General features: G+C 39.1%; 1 protein-coding gene across 25 annotated transcripts in view; it reads right to left on the bottom strand.

The window, feature by feature from the left end:
• The window catches only part of celf4 (CUGBP, Elav-like family member 4), a 117,705-nt gene that overhangs the window by 80,615 nt on the left and 12,009 nt on the right, over positions 1-25,081 (bottom strand). For 15 of the 25 annotated variants that reach the window (XM_077248680.1, XM_077248690.1, XM_077248692.1 and 12 more), the window contains 5 exons: positions 22,187-22,223; positions 19,082-19,159; positions 14,260-14,561; positions 12,473-12,671; positions 7,685-8,131 (listed from right to left, as the gene is read on the bottom strand). In XM_077248680.1, the coding sequence (XP_077104795.1) occupies positions 7,685-7,949 (265 nt within the window). In that variant the 5' untranslated portion in view covers positions 7,950-8,131; positions 12,473-12,671; positions 14,260-14,561; positions 19,082-19,159; positions 22,187-22,223. Of the gene's footprint in view, positions 1-7,684; positions 8,755-12,472; positions 12,672-14,259; positions 14,562-19,081; positions 19,160-22,186; positions 22,224-25,081 lie in introns of those variants that run through there. The other 10 variants (XM_077248685.1, XM_077248686.1, XM_077248679.1 and 7 more) reach the window with 6 other exon arrangements.

Genomic DNA, 25,081 nt, shown 5'->3' with positions numbered 1-25,081 from the left:
GACCACCGCAAGGTTAGGACTGCTAGACAGGTCCTCTATCTGGTGGAGCTCCAAACCTGTGGCCAACACATGCAGCGTATCCTTTTCCCTCTCTTTTATCAGCAAGTCATTGCTCACCTTGAGTAACTCTGTTTTCTTTTGATTGCCGACCTCTGTTGCAATCCCCTAAAATTACACAAAAGCAGTTTTGCCACCCTCTCGACTGTCTGCCTGAAAAATGGGCCTGCTCTCATGGATGTGTATTTACATGCATGTTTGTGCTGCATATTGAGAAGGTGACCTACGGACAGCGGTGACCTCCACAGTGACACTTCGACTCACTCATTAACAAAACAGACGCATCGATTACGCGCCGCAGATACCGCACTCGAAGCGGGAGCTTGTCTGCGATTTCTCGGGATGAGCAATCGGAGACTAGAGGCTTGAGAGGATTTGGGATGGGCCGAGGCTAGGAACATCTGCAGATCCAAACGAGCTAGAGAGGGGGAAAAAAAGAGAAACGCTGTGTGTGCAGATGATGCAACAGCAATGCAATGGTGAGTCCAGGACGCGAGCTGAATTAACACCAAGCCGCAGGAGGAAAAACCCAGCATTTCTCTTTCTCCGGCAAGGACATCCAATTGTCTTTTGGAAAAATCCTGCCCAGAAACTCAGGTTTAGGTTGCCCAGAAACAGAATTTTCCTCCCCATTAACGGAGTCTCTCGATAACACGTCAACCCAACAGAAAAGAAACATTTGTACTTTTACATTTTTCAAAGAGAGCTTGTTTGGACCTTCGAAAAACAACTGTCTAGGAAATAAAAAGAACATAACAAATTAATTTAGGGTGTAATTCTCACTATTAACTAGTTGCTTACTAGCATGCATATTACTAGGATATTGGCTGTTTATTAGTACTTAAAAAGCACACATTAATACCTTATTCTGCATGACCATATTCTACATCCCTTAATCCTACCCAATACCTATTCTTAACAACAACCTTACTAACCATTAATAAGCAGTAATTAGGAGTTTTTTGAGGCAAAAGCAATAGTTAATAGAGAAAATTGGCCCCTAATCTAAAGTGTGACCAAAATCATTATACATTTTTTTGTCAATCTTCACCCCTCAAACATGGAAGCTAGCTGTGAGCTACAGCTAAACAAGTCGATGCAAACTATTTCAATCTCAGACTTTGCAAGCTGGGAGTGATAGTCATTCGGTGCATAGCGGCAATCTCCTCTACGCTAAAAGGCGTGCAAGGAGAAGATGTTAAAGTCCGCAGCATGTTTCCTGTAGCTGCTGGTGACCGGTACAAATGGCCTCTATTAGCTGTGCTGAGTCACGCAGAGCAGCCAAATGAAAGTGCTGGTGAACGGAGGACTCAAGACAGCCCCACTCCCCCCCACCCCGTCCAGCTCAGGCCTGCATGCCCCAAGTACCCGGTTTTCTCCATCTAACTCTCTTACACTGTCTACTTCTATTACTCAGTTTAAAACAGAAGCCCATTCCTGTGTTAAACTATCTTTTAGTCTGTTTTCATCCATCTTTTTTTGTTTTGTTTCTCCTCTTCTCCTGCTCTCTTTTTTAATCCATCACTCTCCCAATCTCCATCCTTTAGCCAGTGTTGTAGCATTCACCTCTTTCTCACTTTCTCCCGAGAGACAGGAGTCTAAAGACTAGATAACTGATGTACAGAATCATTACTTTGGCTGCTCAGGCATGAGGATGAATGAAGCCCCCTCCGCTCAGTGTCTCATTAGAGTCTACACGTAAAATGCATCAGGCTTTATTCAGTCATCTCTCCAGATGCGTATCAAGCATGGCGAAATCAAATGTATGCCCACACGCCACGTCTGCATATCAAAAACAAAGCTCAAAAAGTAGACCATATGCATGAGAATAATGACTATCAAAAATAGAATTCAGCAGCATAGTATGAAAATGCAGCGTCTCCTCCTACGTGCTTCTTTATAGCATCAAACGCGTTCCCTCTCCACCTACACTCATCACAACTTCAAACGCTCACGCTTCTCAACGATGTTTGCTTCTGGTGTTTACCTGCAATACGTGGGATTGTTTTTTTTGACGATTTTAGATTCTGCTGAAAATGCACAGCTAGCAATTAAAGGCGTAGTTCCACCAAAAAGGAAAATTCTGTCATCACTTACTCACCTTCATGTCGTTCCAAACCTGTATGACTTTCTTTCTTCATTGGAATACAGAAGAAGATATTTTGAAAAACATTGGGATCCAAACAACATTGGACCCCACTGACTTTAAGTGTATGGACATTTTTCACAACATTCACAAGAAAGAAAGTCAAACAGGTTTAGAACAACAAGAAGGTGAGTAAATAATGACAGAATTTTCAGTTTGTGTTTGGATGTGATCTCAACAGCACTGGCTTGCCATGCCACTGTCTCAGTCTGTCATGTGAATATCTAACCAATTACCTGCTAGAAGCAGAAAGTGACACCGATATTTGCACTGAAAAGCTTGAGGTTCTGGTTCCGTTATCCTAAGACCCCAACTGAGAGCTCTCAGGACCTCATCTCAGCGTGGAGTGTAATGGTAAATCTTGAACGATGTGTGTAGGAGGGTAAGTGAGTGAATAAATGGATGACAAAACCCCTTCTAGCCTGTGAATGGAAAGAAAAATCGCATGATTGGAAGAGCAGAGACGGCAGAAACATGCAGCAGGCTGGAGGAGGTGATAACGTGTGAAGAGAGGAAGTGGGTGGAGGTGAAGATGGATGAAGGGCCAAGATGGAGAACTTCCTATAATGATGAAAAACAAAACAATGCGATCATGTTAATGATCAAGGAGGGCAGACTACTGTATGCATAGAATATTTACGGAGCTTTGAAAATAGTAATTTGTTTGGGAGGCACTCTCAGAAAATAAAGTACTTTTAGTTGTTGCTTGGTAGCTTTAAGTTTGTAACTGAGGCAGATCATTTAAAGTCCCCATGAAACCAAAATTGACAAATGCAGTGTTTAATTTAAAATATTTATCTGTGCATATCATTATTGGTCACATTTTAGATTAGGGTCCCATTAACACTATTAACTAACTATTAACTACGACTTTTGCCTCAAACTCCCAATTACTGCTTATTAATGGTTAGTAAGGTACTTGTTAAGTTTAGGTATTGGGTAGGATTAAGGTATGTAGAATATTATTATGCAGAATAAGGCATTACTGAGTGCTTTATAAGTACTTAAAAACAACCAATATCTTAATATGCATCCAATAAGCAAATAGTTTATAGTGAGAATTGGACCCTAAACTAAAGTGTTACCTCATTATTTTTTTGCAACCCTTGCAATATTTAATCAAAAACATTAACGTTCCTTCCTCCTAGCAAAGACATTTCTTCTCTGATGACGTGTTCACCAATGATCCCTCCACTCCAGGAACCTGTCACTCACATGAGATCGCAGCAATTAGCAAAGTCCCACCCTACATTTTTTGTTTTGTTTGAGAAGCCGTTTCACTATGTCACAATAGGGGAGAAAAGACGACTCCAACTTCTGACTAAAAGAAAAGTTCGCCCAAATTTTTTAATTCTTTCACCATTTATTCACCTCATTTCATTCCAAATCTTTTAGATTTATTTCTTCTTTGGAACTCAAAAGAAAAAAACTTTTGGGTCCAATGTGACCTTCATTTTATGGAGTCAAAATATCTGCTCAACCGAAGAAATACATGCATACAGGTTTAGAACCTCATGAGGGTGAGTAAATTATGGCAGAATTTTTTATTTAAAGGGTTAGTTCGCCCATTTAAGACATGTTGTATGGAATCCTTACCAGCACTTTAGTGCATACACACTGACCCACTCTGTAGTCACCTCCCTGGTCAGAGTTCTGGCCGCTGGAAGTTTTTCAAGAAAGTACTCCCGGTTAGTTTCCGGGGCCTCAAAACTGTGCGTTTTTACGTGAAAAAATTATTTGCGTTTCAAAGCTTGATTAATTTAACACACAAAAAACACGCCGGTCAAAATTCATACCTCAGTTTTAATCGGCACTATTTTCTTTCCATTTCTATCAATCCGCGCTGCTGTCAACGTCAACAGTGCGCACGTTCCGATCAGCTGTTCCATAGTGTTTACACAATCGATTACGAAACGACGTAAAAAGTAGAAAATGAACGATGGTGCGAACTTGTAAATTTCCAGGCTGTGACCACAAAATGTGCCGGGATCACTGTTCAGATTCCATCGTTTTCCTGTTTCGGATATAGCTACGAGACAGCTTTGGCTGGTTGCCATCGGCTACTCTGCGGGAGCTAAATATCCAGAATCAAGGATTATCGTGTGTGCAGTGCTCACTTCAGCGAAGACGATTACATCCCCAACCAAGGAGGAAAAAGAAAAAAACTGATTTTTAAGAGTTTTGCTGTACCAGTACCGCGGGTAAGCTCTATTTACTAACTTTATGATCCCATGTCTAAACTGTACGGTAAACAAGCTGATGTTTAGACTCCAGTGGAAAACACGTGAAAAGATGTCTAATATAAAAACAGTATATAGGGATATAGGTACAATTTGCTCTTGCTACAGCTGTGGCCCAGCATCAACTTGGACAACTTCATCTCTGTCCTCTCGCTCTCTCTCTTCCTGTTCTATCTCCATCTGTTGAAGTTCGGCATCGGTATACTCCGGTTCATAAAGGTATCCCTTTGGCGTTGTGCTAAAATTACTTTCATCCTCATCTGTTCCGTCTGACATTGTGCTAAAATTGGTTTCATCATCAGAAGTTTCGCAGTCAGACATGTTGTCAGCGAGTCGCGCTATCAACAGCTGATCGGAACGTGCGCACTGTTGACGTTGACAGCAGCGCGGATTGATAGAAATGGAAAGAAAATAGTGCCGATTAAAACTGAGGTATGAATTTTGACCGGGGTGTTTTTTGTGTGTTAAATTAATCAAGCTTTGAAACGCAAATAATTTTTTCACGTAAAAACTCACAGTTTTGAGGCCCCCGAAACTAACCGGGATTACTTTCTTGAAAAACTTCCAGCGGCCAGAACTCTGACCAGGGAGGTGACTACAGAGTGGGTCAGTGTGTATGCACTATAGTGCTGGTAAGGATTCCATACAACTTCATGTCTTAAATGGGCGAACTAACCCTTTAAGGTGAACTTTAAGGGTACATATTAGCACTTTTAAATGTGCTGCCCTAGTGACAAGGTACTACTGTTCCTGAAAGTGAAGGGAAAGGTCAGTTTTAAAAAACAGCATATTAAGTTCTTGAAGCAAAGAGAGCTCCAATGCGGACAGGCTCCAGCGTACTGCAGGGCACAGAGAGAACAGCACTGCTGCCAAAGGGAAATAGATTTTGAGAGACACTGACGCCAGTGCTTATGTTGTGGAGAGGGAGTGAACGAGTAACTAAACTCAGTCGTAACATGGAGCCAAGCGGGCCTGACGACCACACTAGTGAATACGGGCCCTGCAGTGGGGGGATGGGTACAAAGGACCATATATTGCAAAAAGGAGACAGTTCCTAGAATCAGCCGGCACGACTCCCCATAGTTCACAAGCAACATGATTAACCACTGGACAGGGAGTACTCCAGCGGTGCTATTAATAAAAGATAACCTCCTACCAGATCCAGATCCGCTTCTCAAAGCCACATTTTTGCTAGGCACATACAGAGGACAGCTTTGTTTCCTACAATGGAGGGACTTCTTCCCTGGGGCTTGGGTAAGCAGCTTCATCCCTCGACTCCCAGGGTTGGGTGGGTAAATTAGCCACTGATGTGACCCTAAAGCCTGAACAAGGTCCTCTGGGTTGGGTATCAATTAGACAAGCCTGTGAAATAATGACACCCCTGGGAAGATCTTCCTAGGGAGACCCCCTTTGGACCCCTGGCTGAGGGCTTCAGGAATTGATCGTTCCGAAAACACCACAGGTACAATACTTCAGCAGTTATTACCACACTGCAGGAGCAAGTGAGCGTACAAACAAGGCACAGTTGCGGCTGAACCTAACCGGAGACGCGAGTTGCTGCGTATGACACCAACTGGCAAAGAGAAGATAAGCATGCAGGAGGTAATTATAGTTTGGCTGCTGTTACTGCTAGAACACACCACACTGGAATGCTATTGTGCGGACTGTCACCATAAATTAATATTTTATTGTGAAGCAATAGAACAGGAACAATCATGGCTACACGACCCCAATTAAGAGGTTACTGGACAGACCCTTTCAGTACAGATACCATCCTTGCTCATAATGTTCTCTTTCATTGTCTTGACGGCTGCCATTTACTTTAACTTCTTGCACAATCATACTTAGACAAAAGACACACGATAATAGGCTACTTGTCTCAGATAGTATGCCAGGCAGTTTTTGTTGTGCACACAACACGATCTCTAAACAAAACTAATTGGGGTAAATGTTTATAGAGGCTCACACACGCACGAGTAAACACACATTCTTTTTTTTATCGTGGTGGGGTTCTTTCCATTGGGTCCCATTGTTTTTAAACTGAGCTAATAATATTTAATAAATCTCAAAGTTTATTTTCATACATTTTCATTAAAAGATTATTTATGTTATATATTATATGTTAAATAATTAGGACCATTTGCTGGACCCCACAATGTAAATTTTTAGGCTTATCTTTCCTTGAACATCTAGTCACCACAATGTAGGTAAAAACTGAACACACACACATGGGGAGAGAGAGAGACAGATGGATTTATTTATTTATTTTGATGACTAACAAAGTGATGGACTTGTAAGCGAGTTGGACCTCAAGACAGCTTCTACAGAACTCATCAGGGCTTTTAACCCTGGGTAAATGTACTTTTCAACATTGTGTAAAGACCATGTTTAACCCTGGGATAAGCACACGTTCCACATTTGCCATTTTGAAAGGGGATCCGCTTCACTTTTATCCTTGCGTCATGCTAGCGCCGCTTTATCGACACAATACGGACATACAACGTTATGTCGAATTGTTTAGCAACAGACACCAATCACAAACTGCCTCAGTGCATAACCTCATTAAATATTCATGCGCTTTGTACAGTCGCTGAAACTTTCACGCGCCGTGTTTAGTCTCCTCGTCTGAGGGGAAACAGTAAAAAATGTCGAACAGCGAGGGCAGACGCGTTAAATGGAGAGATGGAGATTCATGTTGCTCTATAGTGACTTCTCACACAGAAGAACAAGCAGTTATTAAACATGTCGCGTGCAATGCGTTATTCACCTTAAAAATATTCAAGAACGTTAAGGTTTACAAATGCACAGTGTGGAATCTCAAAACTTGACTAACCAGAATTAACAACTAACTCAGAAAGTATGAACATTGTGTAATAGAAGATACGTCAATTTCAAGAGTAAAAAGCCCATATCCATCCATCCCTCCCCCCGCCACCCCATCCTCAAAATAGGATCGCTTAAAAACCTTTAAGTACCATTTGCCATTTCTATTGCTATTTATCAAATTTCGCTTCGTGTAGGATACGGAACAATTCTAAATCAATAATTAACTTTCGTAGTAAACAAATTGATGAATTATTCCCTACCATATTTCATGTTAAATTTATATATGCATAACATAGCCAGTACATCCAAGCCTGTTGTTCATAGAATTCGATTTTATGATGGAAACGGAGGCAAATCAAATCAAGACATAGTGACAGGAATCAAATGGGAAACTGCTCTCGCGAGCGAAACGTACCTTTGTGCATGCCAGTGAAGCGGTCTTTCAGGACGGTGAGCTCGTAGATCTTGCCAAATTCCTCGAAGAGCGGCCGGAGATCCTTCTCGTCCAGGTTGCGGGGTATCTGTCCGATGAATAGTTTGATGGCATCGTGGTCCTTCATGGGAATGGTGGCGCAGCTCGCGGGACTGTGAGTGTGGCTTATTCCGTTCACGAGCCCGTTCGTACTGGCCGCTCCTCCGTGCACCGCGGTGTCCACCTGTCCGTTCGTTAAAGTTGCCATGTTCACCGCGAGGACTTTCAGCTGCTACGCCTTCTGAAGTGTTTCAAATGACCGGATGAGACGTCCTACTGTGGTTTTCGCCGAAAATGTACAGATGCAAACACCTACCATTGAACACAATTCAAATATCAAACGCGTTTGGTCGTCCAGGCGGAGGCGTGTTTCCTTGTATTTGTCCCTTACTACTCAATTCATTCATTCATGTAATAAAACGAGAGAAAGAGAGAGAGAGAGTAGAGAGAGAGAGAGACAGATCGTGAGCGTTCGCTTTACCTCCGTTCCCCTCGCCCCTGCTTCTAGCTACCCTTTTATTTTTTGCATTGAGAAGTCGGTATGGGTGTCCTCCCGGTTTAAACCGACAGGGCTGTCTCAAACGCGCTCAGTACAGTGGGGAGGAAGAGGAGAAAAAACAGCTCCCTTTATGTCACACGACGCTCTATCTCCCCCTCTCATCGTTATATAGTAACATGGTATGTTCCGCCGAAGGAGAGGGACTATAAATAAAGAAAATATCACATTTACACGGCTCTTTGTACGCTGCCTTGTGAATGACGCACCTTCTGAATGACCAATCTGTTCATATATTTTTTTTAAAACGTGTATGCATTGGTTTTCCAACGCACTCCAATGCATAATGTTCCCCTATGTGCATTTTTCGGGAAAGCATCAAAGGATTCACCCAAATTTGCTGTAAAGCGCAGAGGGAGCTAATGGACAGCGACAGTGCTGAAACGCTCGTAAAGTGCAAGGACAAAAACAGCCTTATGCATGCAACCTCGCCGGGATAAAGCCTTTGAATGTTGTTATTATTATAGTTATTATTAGTAGAAGCAGCATTTATTTAAAAAAAAAAAAAATATATATATATATATATATATATATATATATATATATATATATATATATATATATATATATATACGCTGAATGAGACGCAATGCCTCTTTTCAAATGCACAGCCAGAAAGAGGGCTGTGAGCTCCTCCGCGCGGTGTGTACGGGCAGGGAGGCGACACGTGTGTGTGTGTGTGTATGTGTGTGTGTTCAGTAATGGGGTTATAGAAATACAAATCTATATCATAGTTGGTTCTCAATGAGGAACCTTTAACCCATTCATACCCAGTGTCCATTCCAATGGTATGAGAATGATTTGTAAGATTTTGTCTCATTGCATTTATAGATTGTGCTTTTGTCTTGCTCATAAAACGTATTTTGAAATAAGGTTGAAAAATATGGCATGATTTGAAAAAGTATGATATCACTCACATGCACACACGTTGTTTTTTCATGTTATATGGGGACTTTCTATAGACAATGTTTTTTATACTGTACAAACGGTATATTCTATCCCTTACACTAACACTACCCCTAAACCTACCATCAATGAATTTTTACATTTTCAAGAAACATCACCTAGTATGATTATAAGCTGGCCCAATCATCCAATCAATGATCCAATGATTACCCCCCACCCCCCCCACCCCCCCCCCCCACAGAGAGAGAGAGAGAGAGAGAGAGAGAGAGAGAGAGAGAGAGAGAGAGAGAGAGAGAGAGAGAGAGAGAGAGAGAGAGAGAGAGAGAGAGAGAGAGAGAGAGAGAGAGAGAGAGAGAGTGAGAGTGAGAGAGAGAGAATCTGGATGCCTATTGTAATTACAAACATCAATTGAAATCTTATCATAAAACAATTTTTTGATTGATTCTCACTTATGGCTACATTTAGAGTAGAACTGAAGCATGGTCATATTTTTTGTGTCCCTGGAACATAATTCAAGAGCAACGGGTCAATAGCTGACATTGGAAATTCAAAGTACTCTTTAGAGAGATTATTTATAGTTACATCTTTTCACTTAGACCTTACTTACATTGGATTTCATCAGTTAAAAATTCTGTTGAGAATGAATAATACAGAGTATTTGCTTCAACAATAAACTCTCCTCTTACTAAAGCAAAAAAAAAAAAAAAAGATCCACAAAAAACAAAGTGTTCTGTTCTTTCTGATTAGGAAAAACAACCTTGATGTAATGAAGACTGCTTGGAGGTTTGAGTGATGTCTCCAAACATCTAACCTGAGCCCTAAACACCTCTAAAATCCCACTTATCCACGATATGATCCGCTGTTGACAGTCAAAGCGTGTATGCATAAGTGCAAACGTTGCATGCAAGCCTCCAATTTCCACACCAGAGCACACAACCACAGCGTTTTTCATGCTGACAATGACACACCACTGTCGAGACCAAAGCACCTGCTCATAATGATGGGAAATTGTAGGCAGCCTCAGAGTTCCTGCTGAGCACGAGGCCCACGGAGAACAACAGGCGTACATGTGTTCGGCACCGGCTCAACGGCAGGTAGGAGCGCTCAAGCGAACTCAAAATGGAGGAAAACAACAAGCCACTTTAGATGAGGCCTTCTGAAGGCACTGAAAAGCCAATGACGTAGCGGTTTAGAACAGTTGTTCTCAATTGGTTTCGCTTCAGAACTCAGATTTAGCACTTGATATCAAGTGCCAATCCAACACAATACAAAACGTAACTTGACCCATGAAGAACCTTGAAAATTCATGGAACCTTTCCACTGCACAAACGGTTATTTGAAAGAAAAGAAAAGGATATCAAAAATGTGAAAAATCATATAGTCTAAAGAATATTTTTCATTAGATAGTATTTATTTATTTTTTTAAGCAATTGAAACATTTCATGGATGTAAAAGTTCTCCACCGAGCCATTCGTGCCAAGTATGCACAATCTATGATTATTGTATTTCATTATTTGCATTTAGCATAGTTTTTGACCATGGTCTACAAATCACACAAACAGTCACGCAATCTATTTTTGGGTCATTGGTTGAGAAGTACACTTTTTCCATAAGGTTCTTCAGTGATCCTTTAAAAATGACCATTTTCACTGTATAAGGTTGTTGAGTTGAAAATACGGATCTTGGGAGATAAAAAAAAGTCTATATGATCAGTCTATATGTTTAAAAAAATATATATATATATAGGTATATTCATTCATGAAAATAAAAATACATTAAAATGGAAAAAAATATAAAATAAAAAAGAGAATAAAATAAGTTCTTAATATTAAAGGTTCTCTGTGACATGTGATTGCAAAATCCTTTTTGGTCCTAATTGGAACATACATTTTTAAGAGTTCAAGATAACACAATAAATGCAATGAATTACATCATGCTACGCTAGAAGAGCGACTTCTCTTAATTGCATCCTTCCAAATAAGTAATTTAGAGCTGAGATGCACTGGTATCTACACTGCATCTCTTACAGTACCATGTACTCTTACCAAAGGTCAACTGGTCAAATATTAAAACACAGTATAACCTCGTATGGGTTTGGCCTTGATGCGATTTTAAATATGTGGATGCGGTCCAAAGCAGCATTAAAAAGGAAACAAAATACACTCCGTGGCCCTCTCACCTACCGCACTCAGAGGCTGTAATGGCCCATTAATGTCATTTCGGACTGTCAGTAACCCAGCCCAGCTGAGTCAGTCCGCTTTCTTTGGCAGGGCACTGCTCTCGGTTCTGCAAGCATACCCTTGGGGCCGCCGCGCTGCCCGAGATCACATCCGACTTGCCTTGAGACATATTTTTATTACAAGGACGAAATGTATTAGCACAAATCATTATAATTATGTTCTGCGCGTAGTATCACAGATATTATATAAGTTATGTTGCCATTACTGTTCCCTATAGTCTTTCTCTTCACCCCTCTCTCGACTCTTTTGCAGATTTCAATGTGCCGCAAGCTGACCCAAATGAAAAGCATCTGATGAGCATGTTCATCATCGTGATAATAATAATCATACGCAATTAACAGGTAATTTATCGAGCGATTGGTCTACAGAAGGGGCCCCGTAGGTCGTTGGAAGTGTGGTAAGATGCAGCTTAAATGAACCTGGAGTGGAACCGAAAAGCTTGAATCTAAATTTCAGCAGATGAGTGATCTCAAGAGGAGAGTGTCACATCTTCATCCTAAAATTTGATCTCAGCGGTATGTGTATGCGAATGAGCCTTACAATCAAATAACAATCATTCTTTTTTTTCTGTCAGAAAATAAATAATAAACCCAAATGTTATTTTCTCCGACAGCAGGCCTGCTGCTAAAAATAAGCACTGGCGTTCCACGCTTCTGCATGGCTGCTGGAACGACACAGAGTCGCTGTCCATGGTGCTGAAATATCACCAAGTCAGAGATAGTCAAAAGGTTTCATCATTATATATAGACTAACCCTCTCTAAAAACAGGTTTACTTGAGAGATATTATAATATTAGACTGAAAGTAACAAAAGCCTTTCCTTAACACCCCTCCCTTTTTGACAGTAGAGTGCACTGAAATAACTTGTGCCCTTGGAACATTACTTTGAATCAAATCCTGTTCCGGCGGGTTTAATTGTTGAGGAAGGCAAATAAACGAGTGGCAAATGAAATTCTTGCAGGGCAGCTTGCACAAATAGATTGATAATGTGCGACAGCCGGCGTAAAGTATGTAGAGGTTTCGATATTACCTGTTCTGCATATTAATGTCTCTCCTAACCTGTCCTTCATCCAGGACAAAGTTCTAAATCTCAGGGAGCCTTGAGCCTCGGAGGCGGTTCATCATCTCAGTGTAATTTAGGAGGACGAGCAGGGAAAGGGCAGAGAACTCCAAAAAACCTTTGACAGAGCAGTGCTATGAAAAAGACACAGAGGTGAGCGAATTGGAACCTGTGAGGAAGAAGAAAGAAAATCAGACATGTGACTAATAAAATGCAGATTAGTAAATCTACAACAACAACTAAATAAGCAAGCATACAAAAGGTAATATTCTCAGATCCACTGAGATTACTGTATATGCAAGTATGAGAAAGCCACTCTTGAATCTAAAAAAACAGCTACACCGCTAAAAAGGATCTGATTTTTCTGACAATAAAATAACTATTTGGAATAACACCAAGGGACACATATATTAAAGTTTTCCCTTTAATTATTGTTTACTCTAGAGGAGCTGCTTATCATGTGAGCGGTGAGAGTTTTTTGCATCAGAGGGTGCTGTTGGTTGTTAGTGCAGTATTAAAAACAGATTAGCGCTTTACCACTTGACACAGTTGGGCATTTCTTTCAAACTTAAATCTTGATCACAACTCTCAGCTGACTCTCAAATTTTCCCATTGTAGAAGATAACACAGCACTGAAACGACATTATCCCAATTCAAAAGATTAGATGAACTCTCTCAGGGGAAAAGGCCAAAATGGCAGTGACCTAAGCCACACCCCCATGTCAAGCAGAGATATAATATAATATAATATAATATAATATAATATAATATAATATAATATAATATAATATAATATAATACTTGGTAAATTGTGGGGCCCATTCTTTTAATCATGAAAAAAGTTTAACAGTTTCCACAAACACATTAAGCAGCAAAAATGTTTTCAACATTGATAATAATAAGTTTCTTGAGCACCAAATCAGCATATTAGAATGATTTCTGGAGCATCATGTGAAACTGAAGACTGGAGTAATGATTTTTACATTATAAAATTCTAATGAGATTAATATTTTGTATGAGCAACAGTGTGCTGTTTTGCTGGGACTTTCATTTTTCTTTGAAAATTCAGCTTTTCCATCACAGGAATAAATTGCATTTATTAAGTATATTAAAATTGAAAACAGTTTAAATTGAAAACATTTTAAATTGCAATAATATTTCACAATTTTACTGTTTTTACTGTATTTTTGATCAAATAAATGCACTCTAGATGAACATAAAAAATGTTACCAACCCCACAAATTTGAACGGTAGTGATTTTACTTAGTGTAATGTTAAAAATGATAATAATGTTAAATTATTTTGTACATATTATTTACAATCAAAACTTGAAAATAAAAAGTTGACATTTTGTTTTGATAAAAAAACATGTAAATAACATTTTACCCTAAAGCTTGAATGTCAATGCCTTTAGCATCAGCAAAACTCTATGTATATGCGTATTAAATATATTAATATGAACAATTTTATTTAATAAATATTTATATAAATGTATATAAATCTTCAAATAAAACGATTACAGTAAAAAATAACTACATTCCTTTTTTGGATGTCCTATCCCTTTAAGAAAATGAATGAGGATTTGTTTGCCTTCTTTGGACTAACAACCCCCCCAAACCCCAATCTTCTTAACATTATTTTAACAGCACACATTAATGCTTCCCATGATGCATACTGATGAACTGCACAACATGTTAATTCCCTGTTACTTTATCCCCACCAGGACTAATCCGAGAAAGAGAGAGAAAGGTTCTCACCTGTATGCGGCTTCTAACTTCTCTTGATGTCAGTCCCATCTCTTTAATCAGTGGTTTGGAATCCGGTGACCTCTGACCCCTCCCCTGTCTCACAGCACCTGTGCCACAGCCAGACGCGTCACCTCGCTGTCATGTCAGCTCTTGTACAGTGACTGTGGTGTCTGGCCCCACAGAGCCCCTGATTGCTCCCCCGGGAGGGTGTTTGAGAAGGTGGGCGAAGCCACCTGCCACTGCCCTGCAGCGATGGAGGAGAGCGGAGGGCCTGGGGCTCAGCATGACTGCTGGAAATACAACACATCGTGCTGCCAAAGACCATTCCAATAGGGGGGGGAAAGAGAAAGAGAAAGAAAAAGCAGGATGAAAAGACTGCACGGTTGCGACATGTGACAATATTGGCTCCTTCAAAGTGAAAAACTGTGCCTATGGAGACAGCAAAGTCACTCAGGACCAATTTTCCTTCTGCTAAACCAGGTGCAAGCAATTACATGAAATGATTGGACAATCAGTCAGTCTCAAATACTCAGAAGACACCATAAACTTCCTATCATGTGTTTATGTTTCAGGTGCGGTTTCTGGGCAGCAACCACTCCAAAGGGAGAGAAAGGTGACAATGGAAAAAAAAGCTCCGACATGCTTTATGAGGTATTTTCTGTGGAAATAGCCAGCCTGTCAGCCATTACAAGAAGGCATAAACAACCTGTTGTACCTTTTAACTGTTGTATCCTTTAAAAAGACCCAGGGGGAATTTTAAAATACTGCCGCTGAGCTAAATTACTTGGGGCCCTTTGGGGACCCTTTGCAAGAACCATATACAATTTTTCTGCGAAAAGTATGCAACAGAATACCGGTTAAAAGGAATTTTGTGGATAGAGATGGGACAATATTATCTGTATAGGAGTCCATTAAGTGCAGATGTGTGTCAACTATGTTATTGGCCCCGCCAAGAAACAAATAACACATCCCAGTGTGCTTATCACTATAACTACTATAGCTATAGGCTGCTTTAAATGCATTTAATAGCAACAAAAACACTGCAATCTACCTTTTACAGGAACTTTAAATTTTTTTAAGACTTGCATGCCACTTCAATCTATATGGGGATACATCAGCTACAAAATTTATTGTGTTAATGTAAAAACATCGAATTAAAACATGATTCCATTGGCTTCAACATGAACACACAATTAACAGTATACATTTTTATTTTACTTAAAAAAACAAACACGTTTTATATTTATTTAAAGCTGCAGTCTGTAGTTTTCCCTCTTTGTCGCCATCTCTGTTCGAAATCTGCAATTGCAGTTGTTTGCGGAATTATCAACTTTATGTGGGTTGTGCCTCGGCACGGCACAGCGAGGATGAATCCAATGTTTTCAGGAGAATGTGCGGCTGTTAGTCACCGTGTGGATACTGTCATTCGGAATCACAGATTCTACTTTTTGGAAGTATGACCAACATAAGAATTTTCACCGGAAAATGTCATCTGAACTAGTAAGTAACAACCAACTAAAGGAAAAAAGCATTGCAGTAAATCGGGCTGATTAAATCTAACGATCGCTTATCATATCACGTCAAACCGTGCAAATTATGCTTCGTTCTCAAATTGTAAATGTTAACAACATCAGCATTGCGTGACTACATTTAATTGCCTTCCGATATTTATCCTTGTTTTGACATGAGCCTGGTTGCAGTCTCTTTTTTTCTGAAGCCACTCCGAAGTAGGGCTGCACGTTTTCAAGTTTTTCATTAACCATTAACAGAGGCCCTTAGCGGTTAATACTCGGTTAACCATAGTGTACGCGCCGCAACCCCGAGATACAGACACACAAGAACGGGGTAGTTCATTTTTGACACCTTTAATAACTGCACAAAACATCTTTAACTTTTAGGTGGCAAAATATTGTTTTAGGCTACCTAATTCTGTGAATTACACTGCACAAACCAAAAGTACTACTGCCGAATGAAGAAGGGTCAGTTCTCCCCAGAACATAAAATATTCATTTTATTTTATTTTTCGTGTTCGCATTTATATGGAACAAACAATTGGACGTGGCAGTTCTGGAAGCGGCACTAAAACTTTCACAGAGACCTCAAACAGAATGCACGAAGCCTTTCTTTAAAGTGAATTTCGTTTTGTATTAATTGTATCTTAATTTTAATCAATGTTTCATCAACCAATTACCTGGAAATAAGTAAATATAGCAGACATTAGATAATACGGAGCCGCAGGCGCGTGAACTGGAGCTCATCTCATAAACGAATTCCGAAACTCAGCGTAGGCTATAAGGTAGCCTAGTTGTCTCACAGACCTGATAAATAAATCTATATTGAAATGTCTACTTTTAAACACAACAATTCAAAACGAAAGAAAACAGACTGCTCTCTGCTTATGTAATCCGTATGAAAAGTGCATTTCTCTCTGGCGCGTTCACTGCAAAGATCGCGAATCAGCATTGTCAACTTCATCTTTCCAGCTGAGTGAGCCTGCAAACAATTAAAATGTCTCCTTGCTATATTTGACATATTCATAATCATTACTTTTGCCTGTTCTTTTTGACAGCTTTTAGGTTATTGGCAGCGCAACCCAGGCTACATTACATGAACGCGTCAGCACCGAAAACATGGAGATGGAGATTTTTTTTTAAATAATCGCACAACCTATTTGATATTCCAATTAAATAGGCTACTCAGTTAGGCTACTCATCCCAACCAACTATTAAAAAAATGTTTACTTGTAAGCGGTCTTTTTACATGTTAGTTTTTTTCTGTGAGCGGGAATTGAAAACCAGGAGTGGACTGTTAGCGAAGTGATTACAGAATGCTAGAGTGGAGAGAGGAACGTGCTTTCGCTCCACTCCAGGCTTTGATCACATCCCCCTCAGCAAGGTGAATACACCTCGTCTTTCCTTAATTTAAGACCTATTCAAACTAAAATTAAGACATTACACTATTTGAGAAATGAAAGCCTATTTACGGCCTTAAAATTATGAAAAGTGAACTTCTTGTGGACAATTCAAATGTCTGGGAGCGCTCTGGCGTGTATTACAACTAAATTCAATGCACGCCATTGACGCCACTTAACCGAGCAAAATGTTTCACTCGGTTACGCAATTTTTAACGGTTAATCGGTTAACCATGGACACCCCTAGTCCGAAGCCCGAAGTCTTTTGCATTTTACAACGGGTGAATCTCCAGTTACCACCGGTGATTGTTGTTTGAACCTTTTTGGATCCGCCATCAAATTTATAAGTTTAATTATATCAAGTGCTGTGAGAAAAGGCTGTAAATCTCCACCTCCAACATCCTCACACGCAATATAGCCTACTAGCCGAGACACCTTCTTTATGTGTACAGATGTGAGGTAATGATGCTAAGACATGCTCGAATTTCCCATGGAAATCCACCAGTACCACTGGAATTAAAAACATTATTACAGTTTTGAATCGAGCAAAGGCAAGCAGATCGTTTTGAACACTGGCTGGTTATGTATTTGCTCAAAAATTTATTTTGGATAATTTTTAACCCAAAAAAGTTAAGGAATGCAGCTTTAAATGTACATTAGCATTCAAAAGTTTGAGGTCAGTATGATTGTTTTATTAAATTCATCAAATATTACAGTAAAATACTTTTGAATTGTTACAAAAGATTTTATTTTTTTTATTAATCAAAGAATCCTATAATAAGCATCACATTTTCCACAAAAATATTAAGCAGCACAACTGTTTAACACTGTTATGATAATAATAATAATAATAATAATAAATGTTTATTCAAATAGAAAACATTCACAATATCACTCTTACTGGTTTTACTGTATTTTTAAATGTAACATTGGTGAGCTTAAGAGACTTTTTAAAAACATTTAAAAAACCTTACCTACCCTATACTTTTGAACAGTATAATTTCAATTAAATTTCAATTTGATTCTAAGGATCCCAGCATGCTTAAAAATAAAAAACCTTATTGTGAAATTGAATTACAAATGTACTTACCCTGGGGCTTGACAACCACAACTAAAACATATCACAACAATATACGAAGGCTTAATTGCTGTGCAAGGATGACAGTTTGTGAGAAGTTATTAATGTAACCCACACTGAGCTTATATTAAATTTTACAGCAACTAGTCAGCAGGCTGTCTGCATTATCTGGAACACCTTTAACAAATGGGAACAGCTCAAGAATGCTGATTATGCTGATAGGACATGCTGTTATTCCAGCAAAATAGAATAAATATCTTTGAGCTTTCAGTGTTTTTAGGCTACTAAATATGCATTCAGAAACTAGATTTTTTATATACAATGTGGTTGGACATGTTCATTGAAAGTATGTCAAGTCTGTGCAAGTCTTTTCAGAAGCCACTATAATTGTGTAATCTTGCCAAGTTAATGTGGCACAAACCAGAGGAAATGGGGTCAATTAGATGTCTGACCTCACCAGGCTTCACACACCTACACATAAGGCACTTAAGCAGAATTACAAAGACCTCTACTGGATTACAAGAACAAATGTTTGTGTCTGCGGACATCCAACCCATCGTCTCTGACATCTGACATGGACCATGTCCTCGGTATTGGCACGCTCTGATCGCGCTGCGCTCCAGGGAGAACGCGGAGTAACTGTAACGCTATTATCTAATGACGGGGTTGAGATGCTGTGCTCACATGCTGTATATTTAGAACAGGCCCCAGGGTGCTCTTTGGGAGGTTAACATCCACTGACCCTGACGCGGCCTTCTCTCTGGCACCCTGCCCGACCCATTAGACTTGGCTTTGCTTCTTAAAAGCATTGTTAGAAAGAGCCAGACATCAAGCAAACATACCTGAATGAGTCCGTGGGGGTGAGGGGCAGATAGACAGTCCCATTTCCATCCATATCTCCATTTTAGAGAGCCTGTAAGCTGCATAGACAGAACACATAATGTTACTTAACATCAGTGTGCAGTGGCGCCAAAATAGCCCTTCTAAAATTGTGGGCATGATGGATTTTTTATGACATCATGGCTTGTCTCATGAATATTAATTTTAATAGGAGGTCAAGCTGACATAAACTTTCTCCAAACACATATGCAAATTAATATTCATAAGCCTTTTCCATAGTAGGATATATTCCTAATCATTTGTAATCATTGTATTTTGTAAATCATACTGTTCTTGAATACATATGTGTGTGGGAGAGACTTTGAGACAAGCTAGTCTGAAAGTATATGCAGTGTATGAAGTTTCCACTGGGATTGGATATAGGCCTACATTCCGATGTTGATTGGAACCATATCCAATTAACCATATCCATATCCACTGGTAATGTAGCTTTGGTACTAGGATAAAAAAACCGAGCTCTTTGTCCAGAGGACAGAGATGCTGGAAGGAAGACCTTTGTTTGGTCCATTGTCACTCTCTCCTATGTCTTACATAATATGGTAAAATAAATAAGAGATCTCTTCGCAAAATAACTGGTGTCTGGTCCCATGAATTAAACAACAAAAGGGGAAAAGCATGATTTTTAAATCTACATGTCTCTCCAGCATGTTGGACGTTCAATTTCAAATATTTAAAAAAAAAATCAAAACAAAATGTCAACAAGTCAATATCAAATTATTCATGGATTATAAATAAAATGTACAAAATTATTTTTAATAAATATGAACATCCAGGTAAAAAAAGTTGTAAAAGTTTGGGGTCTGCAAAATTGTTTTCATGCTTTTAAAAGAAGTCTAATTTTCTCGCACAAAGGCTGCATTTATTAACAGAATTATTGTGAAATATTATTACAATTTAAAACAACAATTATTTATTTTAAAATATTTTTTTAAATGCAATTTATTCCTCTGAATGCATGGTAACATTTTCAGCATCATTACTGCAGTCGTCAGTGTCACATGATCCTTAAGAAATCATTATATTATGCTGATTTGGTTCTCAAGAAACATTTCTTATTACTGTCAAACAAATGTGTTAAATCATATTTTTGTGGAAACTGATACATTTGTTCAGGATTCTTTGATGAATAGAAATTTCTAAAGAACTAGTTTACACAATACCATTTGTCCACACATCTGACCATATGACTAAACCAAACCTGAGACGTTTTAACCCACCAATCAGCCAACACCAATTAAGCGATCTGTGACAGTGGATTGACCCTAAATGTCTGACTAAGTTCAGTTGAGTTCATTGGCCCTCTCAGTTATGGTGCTCTTTGTGATGGGTGTGTGTCAGTTTGTGTGTCAGGATTGTGACACTGAACAGCGCACTCCCACAGCCCCTCTTCCCACTCCACCCATCCATCCGTCACAGCCATGATCTTTAGCTTCATTAGCATGAGAATGGGGAATGATGAGATGGCTTGCATCAAATGCCAGGCGCCCGGGAGACGGCAGCGAAGAGCTGCCCGCTCCTGATACACACACACAAACTACCGTAACCCAGAGACTCATTTTAAGGAGTAGCACATTTGCCACACAGACACACACACACACACACACACACACACACACACACACACACACACACACACAGACACAGACACAGACACAGACACAGACACAGACACAGACACAGACACACACAGACACACACACACACACACACACACACACACACACACACACACACACACACAGACAGACAGACAGACACACACACACACACACACACACACACACACACACACACACACACAGACACAGACACACACACAGACACACACACACACACACACACACACACACACACACACACACACACACACACACACACACACACACACACACACACACACACACACACACACACACACACACAACAGCAGAAAGATCTCTTTCATCACATCTCCTCAAGGAGCATCTGCCAGGTATCTTTAAACTGGAAGTCACTGTCGTCTGAAGTCACTGCAACTAGTTCAAAGAGTCGCGCAGCTAACGTCACTTCTGTTAGAGGATCTGCTGACTTTTTACAATGTATGCTAAGCGGATACTGGATGTTGAGAAATATGTTTTTATGTTGTTGTTTTTTTTAAGTTAAAATTCGCAAATATAACTATAATAAATTTAAATGTTATATAATTAATTTAAATATCCATATATATATTTATTTAATTTAAATATAATTCATTTAAATATATTTTTAAATTATTATTATTGAGGCTTTCTCAAATAAATTTGAATATATATATATATATATATATATATATATATAAAGCAATTCGGACAGTGAAACATCTCCTATTGGGTTCGGCAGAATCAAAGTCATATATCTTTAAAATAAAATGAGGATGAGTAAATAATCATAGTACTTTAAATTATTGGTGAACATAAGTTGCTGAACTACAGTGGAGCTGATTATAAAGTGCTCACAATACACATGGAAATGTTCGGTGACTGAATTTAACACTGCTCTTGCATCATCTTTTGCAACAAATGCGAAATGTGCTCTGCATGAATGTGTGTGTGTGTCTGAGTCATGCACAGATGACATTAACATTTATATATGGACTGTAGACAAGATAACACAACAATCTACCTTCAGTATTATCATACAATAAGTGCAATACGCCGGCAGAATACAGAATTAGAGAACAAGAGAGATGAAGAGAGACGGAAGAGAGAAAGGGAGGGAGGCAAATTAATCATTTCATGACTTTCACAGGATGTAGAGATTGCTCACTGTTTTCTTGAAAACACCCTCATTAGTATCTTTCCTCCAAATTAGGCAGCAGATATAGGCTAAACTGGTGTAATCTAGTAGTCCGTTGAATTATGGGTAATAAGGTTATGGCACTCTTTGTTAAGGATTCATGTTAAGGATTTTTTGTTAAAGATTGTGTTGTCTTTCTTCTTATAGTACAGTACTGTATTATGTACATTGACAGACAAATACTGGTAACAAATTAGAGGGTTGTTTTACCTGAAATGAAAATATTTACTAACCTTCATGTTGCTCCAAAGCTGTATGACTATTTCCTTCCTACAAAAACACACAAAATATTTTAAAATATTCAAAACATGTCACAACACCTTAGACATCAATGAAAGTCATATGGGACTGGCGTGACATGAAGGTGAGTGAATAACATTTTTATTTTGGGGTGAACTATAACTTTTAAGCTTTCATACGCATTTCCATGGGCACGATCTAAAATTAATTTGCACAGAGTAGATTCAAATTTAAGCAGATACATGCAGAAAAAACCTTTACCAACAGTAATTTTAATAATTTTCATCTTTTGTGAGGCCTAATTGCAGCTCTAGTAATAATTAAGTTTAAAATATCATTTAAAGTCCATATTTAGATTTCTGTTTTTCATTTGGCAACTGCTGGAGTATGCAAATAAGGTCTGCAAACAAACCCTTAAGATGAAAGGACAAATCTTTTATAAAGGACTGTTATTCTTTTTCATATCCTTCCACCTCCTCAATCTGTAATTAGGAAGGTAGAGGAAGATGATATTTACAGTAATTGGCTTCTCAAACATCTTAATTAGCAGAAATCCAGTAAAATGCAACTCATTAAGAAATTCTTTGCCATGTGATACATCAGTGGATTATTTCCTTGGTAACTTGATGGAAAGTGAGAAAAGTTGCACTTCCCCCTTACATAAGAGCTCTCACACACAAACACACACATCCACGCATACACACACCCCGTTTAGATCACACTGAGTTTTCCCTATGAAACAGATGTATGTAATGTGGACACAGCTGTTGAGGTCCATCTCCAGTTGTGCTTCCTCCTCCTAATGACCTCCATATATCTATCACACTCACACACACACATATATATATATATATATATATATATATATATATATATATATATATATATATATATGGTAACACTTTATTTCGATAGTCCACTTTAGACATTCAACTAACTATAAGTAACTTTGCAGCTACATGTCAACTAACTGTCATTAGAGTATTAGTAGAGTGTCTGCTTAATATCTGCTAACACTTTATTTTGTTGGTCCCCCAACAGATATTCTACTGACTATAAGTAACTTAGCAACTACAAGTCAACTTATTCTCCTAACCCAAACCCTAACACCTAACCATAACCTAACAGTATACTGACAGTCTACTACAGTCTACTAATACTCTAATGACAGTTAGTTGACATGTAGTTGACAAGTTACTTACAGTTAGTAGAATGTCTAAAGTGACTATCGAAATAAAGTTTAACCATTTATATATATTTATATATATATACACATACACACACACTGTTTATATATACACACACACCCCAAAATAGCATGGATCGTCAACTACAGCCCCCTGACAAGCACAGTCTCATGAGGACAGAGGCTCGCTCGCACACACACACACACACACACACACACACACACACACACACACACACACACACACACACACACACACACACACACACACACACACACACACACGCACGTGTCTGAAAGTGCCTGCGGTGGTGACTCAGATGCTCTTATTCTATCAGATCTCCTCCTTTGCCATATGGGAGTTGTACGTGAATGTACCTAATTACCATATAAAAGCAGGTCAAGTGTCCAGTATCCCAGAACATTGACCCCTTTTAGTGTCGCCTTGATGTCTCAACTCACAGGGTGCCCTGAAAGCACGCTGACTACTGTTGAACTTGATATTTTTCACTCATAACAACCACTGCAAGAATGGTCGTAGCCTGAACGTGTTTTGTAAGTTGTTGTCAAGGGGCAATATTAATTAGAGATGAAGTTTCGGGACAAGCCCCTGGGCTCCCAGAGCTCCTTAAATTGCACATACACACATCTTCACTCTAATGCGTCAGTAATTTGTCCAATGCTCAGCGGAGGGGGGAGGGGGGTGTAGACCGCCACATAAACACAAAAGAAACAAGACTCACATGGCATCATCTCCAGAGAGATACAATACCAAAACCTCAGTGCAACACAACACATCCAGTGTGATTCATTGCAATCAATATAATTTTATTCTGACACAGTCTACCTCATTTTACAAAAGTGTACAAAATTTTGATGTATTTCTAGCTCATTTTACCCCTAAAAAACACTTGTATGAGTAACCAGTCAAGTTTAACCAGTAATGTGGTCAATTAGGGTGTAGTCAAATGCAGCCTAATAATGTGTTCGTAAACGTACTTATAGCTCAACTGAAACAAAAAAGCCATCATGGAAATAAATATTTCCAGTTGAGTCTGGTACGGCACAGCACGATTACAAACTGTTCTCGGCCTGGAATTCTCAGCATGGTTGGCTAAATGTGTGGATCCACGCTGATAGAATACGTGTAGTGACGTCGCCACTCAGAATTTTGTAATTTGTCTGTTGCCTGCCTGCCAGTTTCTCTGTAGCTGGCTAAGCACGCAATTTGAGCGACATAGACACAAATTTATAATAGAATTAAAATAAATATCTAATCATCCTATTTACATCTCATATCTGTAAATTCTTGCGTTACCAAGGCAATGACTGACGCATTTGTATTACATTCAAATGAGCTCCGTTATCAGCCCCACAGTGGAAACTGAAATCATACCCGTACCGGCTGGGCTGGATCGGCAAGGAATGGAACGGTTAAGCAATGAGAATGGTTGGGGCAGACAGTGGAAAAGTGGCTATTGAATCTGAAACACACTACCGTTCAAAAGTTTGTGATCAGTAAGATTTTTTAAAAAGAAATAAATACTTTTATTTGGCTTGGATGCATTCAACTGATCAAAAGTTACAGTAAAGACATTTATAATGTTAAAGGTGCTCAAAGTGATGTCATGCATTTTTTAGGCCAAAACATTTGTCACATACAACAAACATCTTGTTATGTGGATAGCAGATGAACCCAAGC

Source organism: Siphateles boraxobius, unplaced genomic scaffold, assembly GCF_051911475.1.
Source record: "Siphateles boraxobius isolate OS27281-9 unplaced genomic scaffold, OSU_SipBor_1 11, whole genome shotgun sequence".
NCBI lineage: Eukaryota > Metazoa > Chordata > Actinopteri > Cypriniformes > Leuciscidae > Siphateles > Siphateles boraxobius.
The sequence above is the reverse complement of the archived record's forward strand: the minus strand, read 5'-3'. Positions and strand labels throughout refer to the sequence as shown.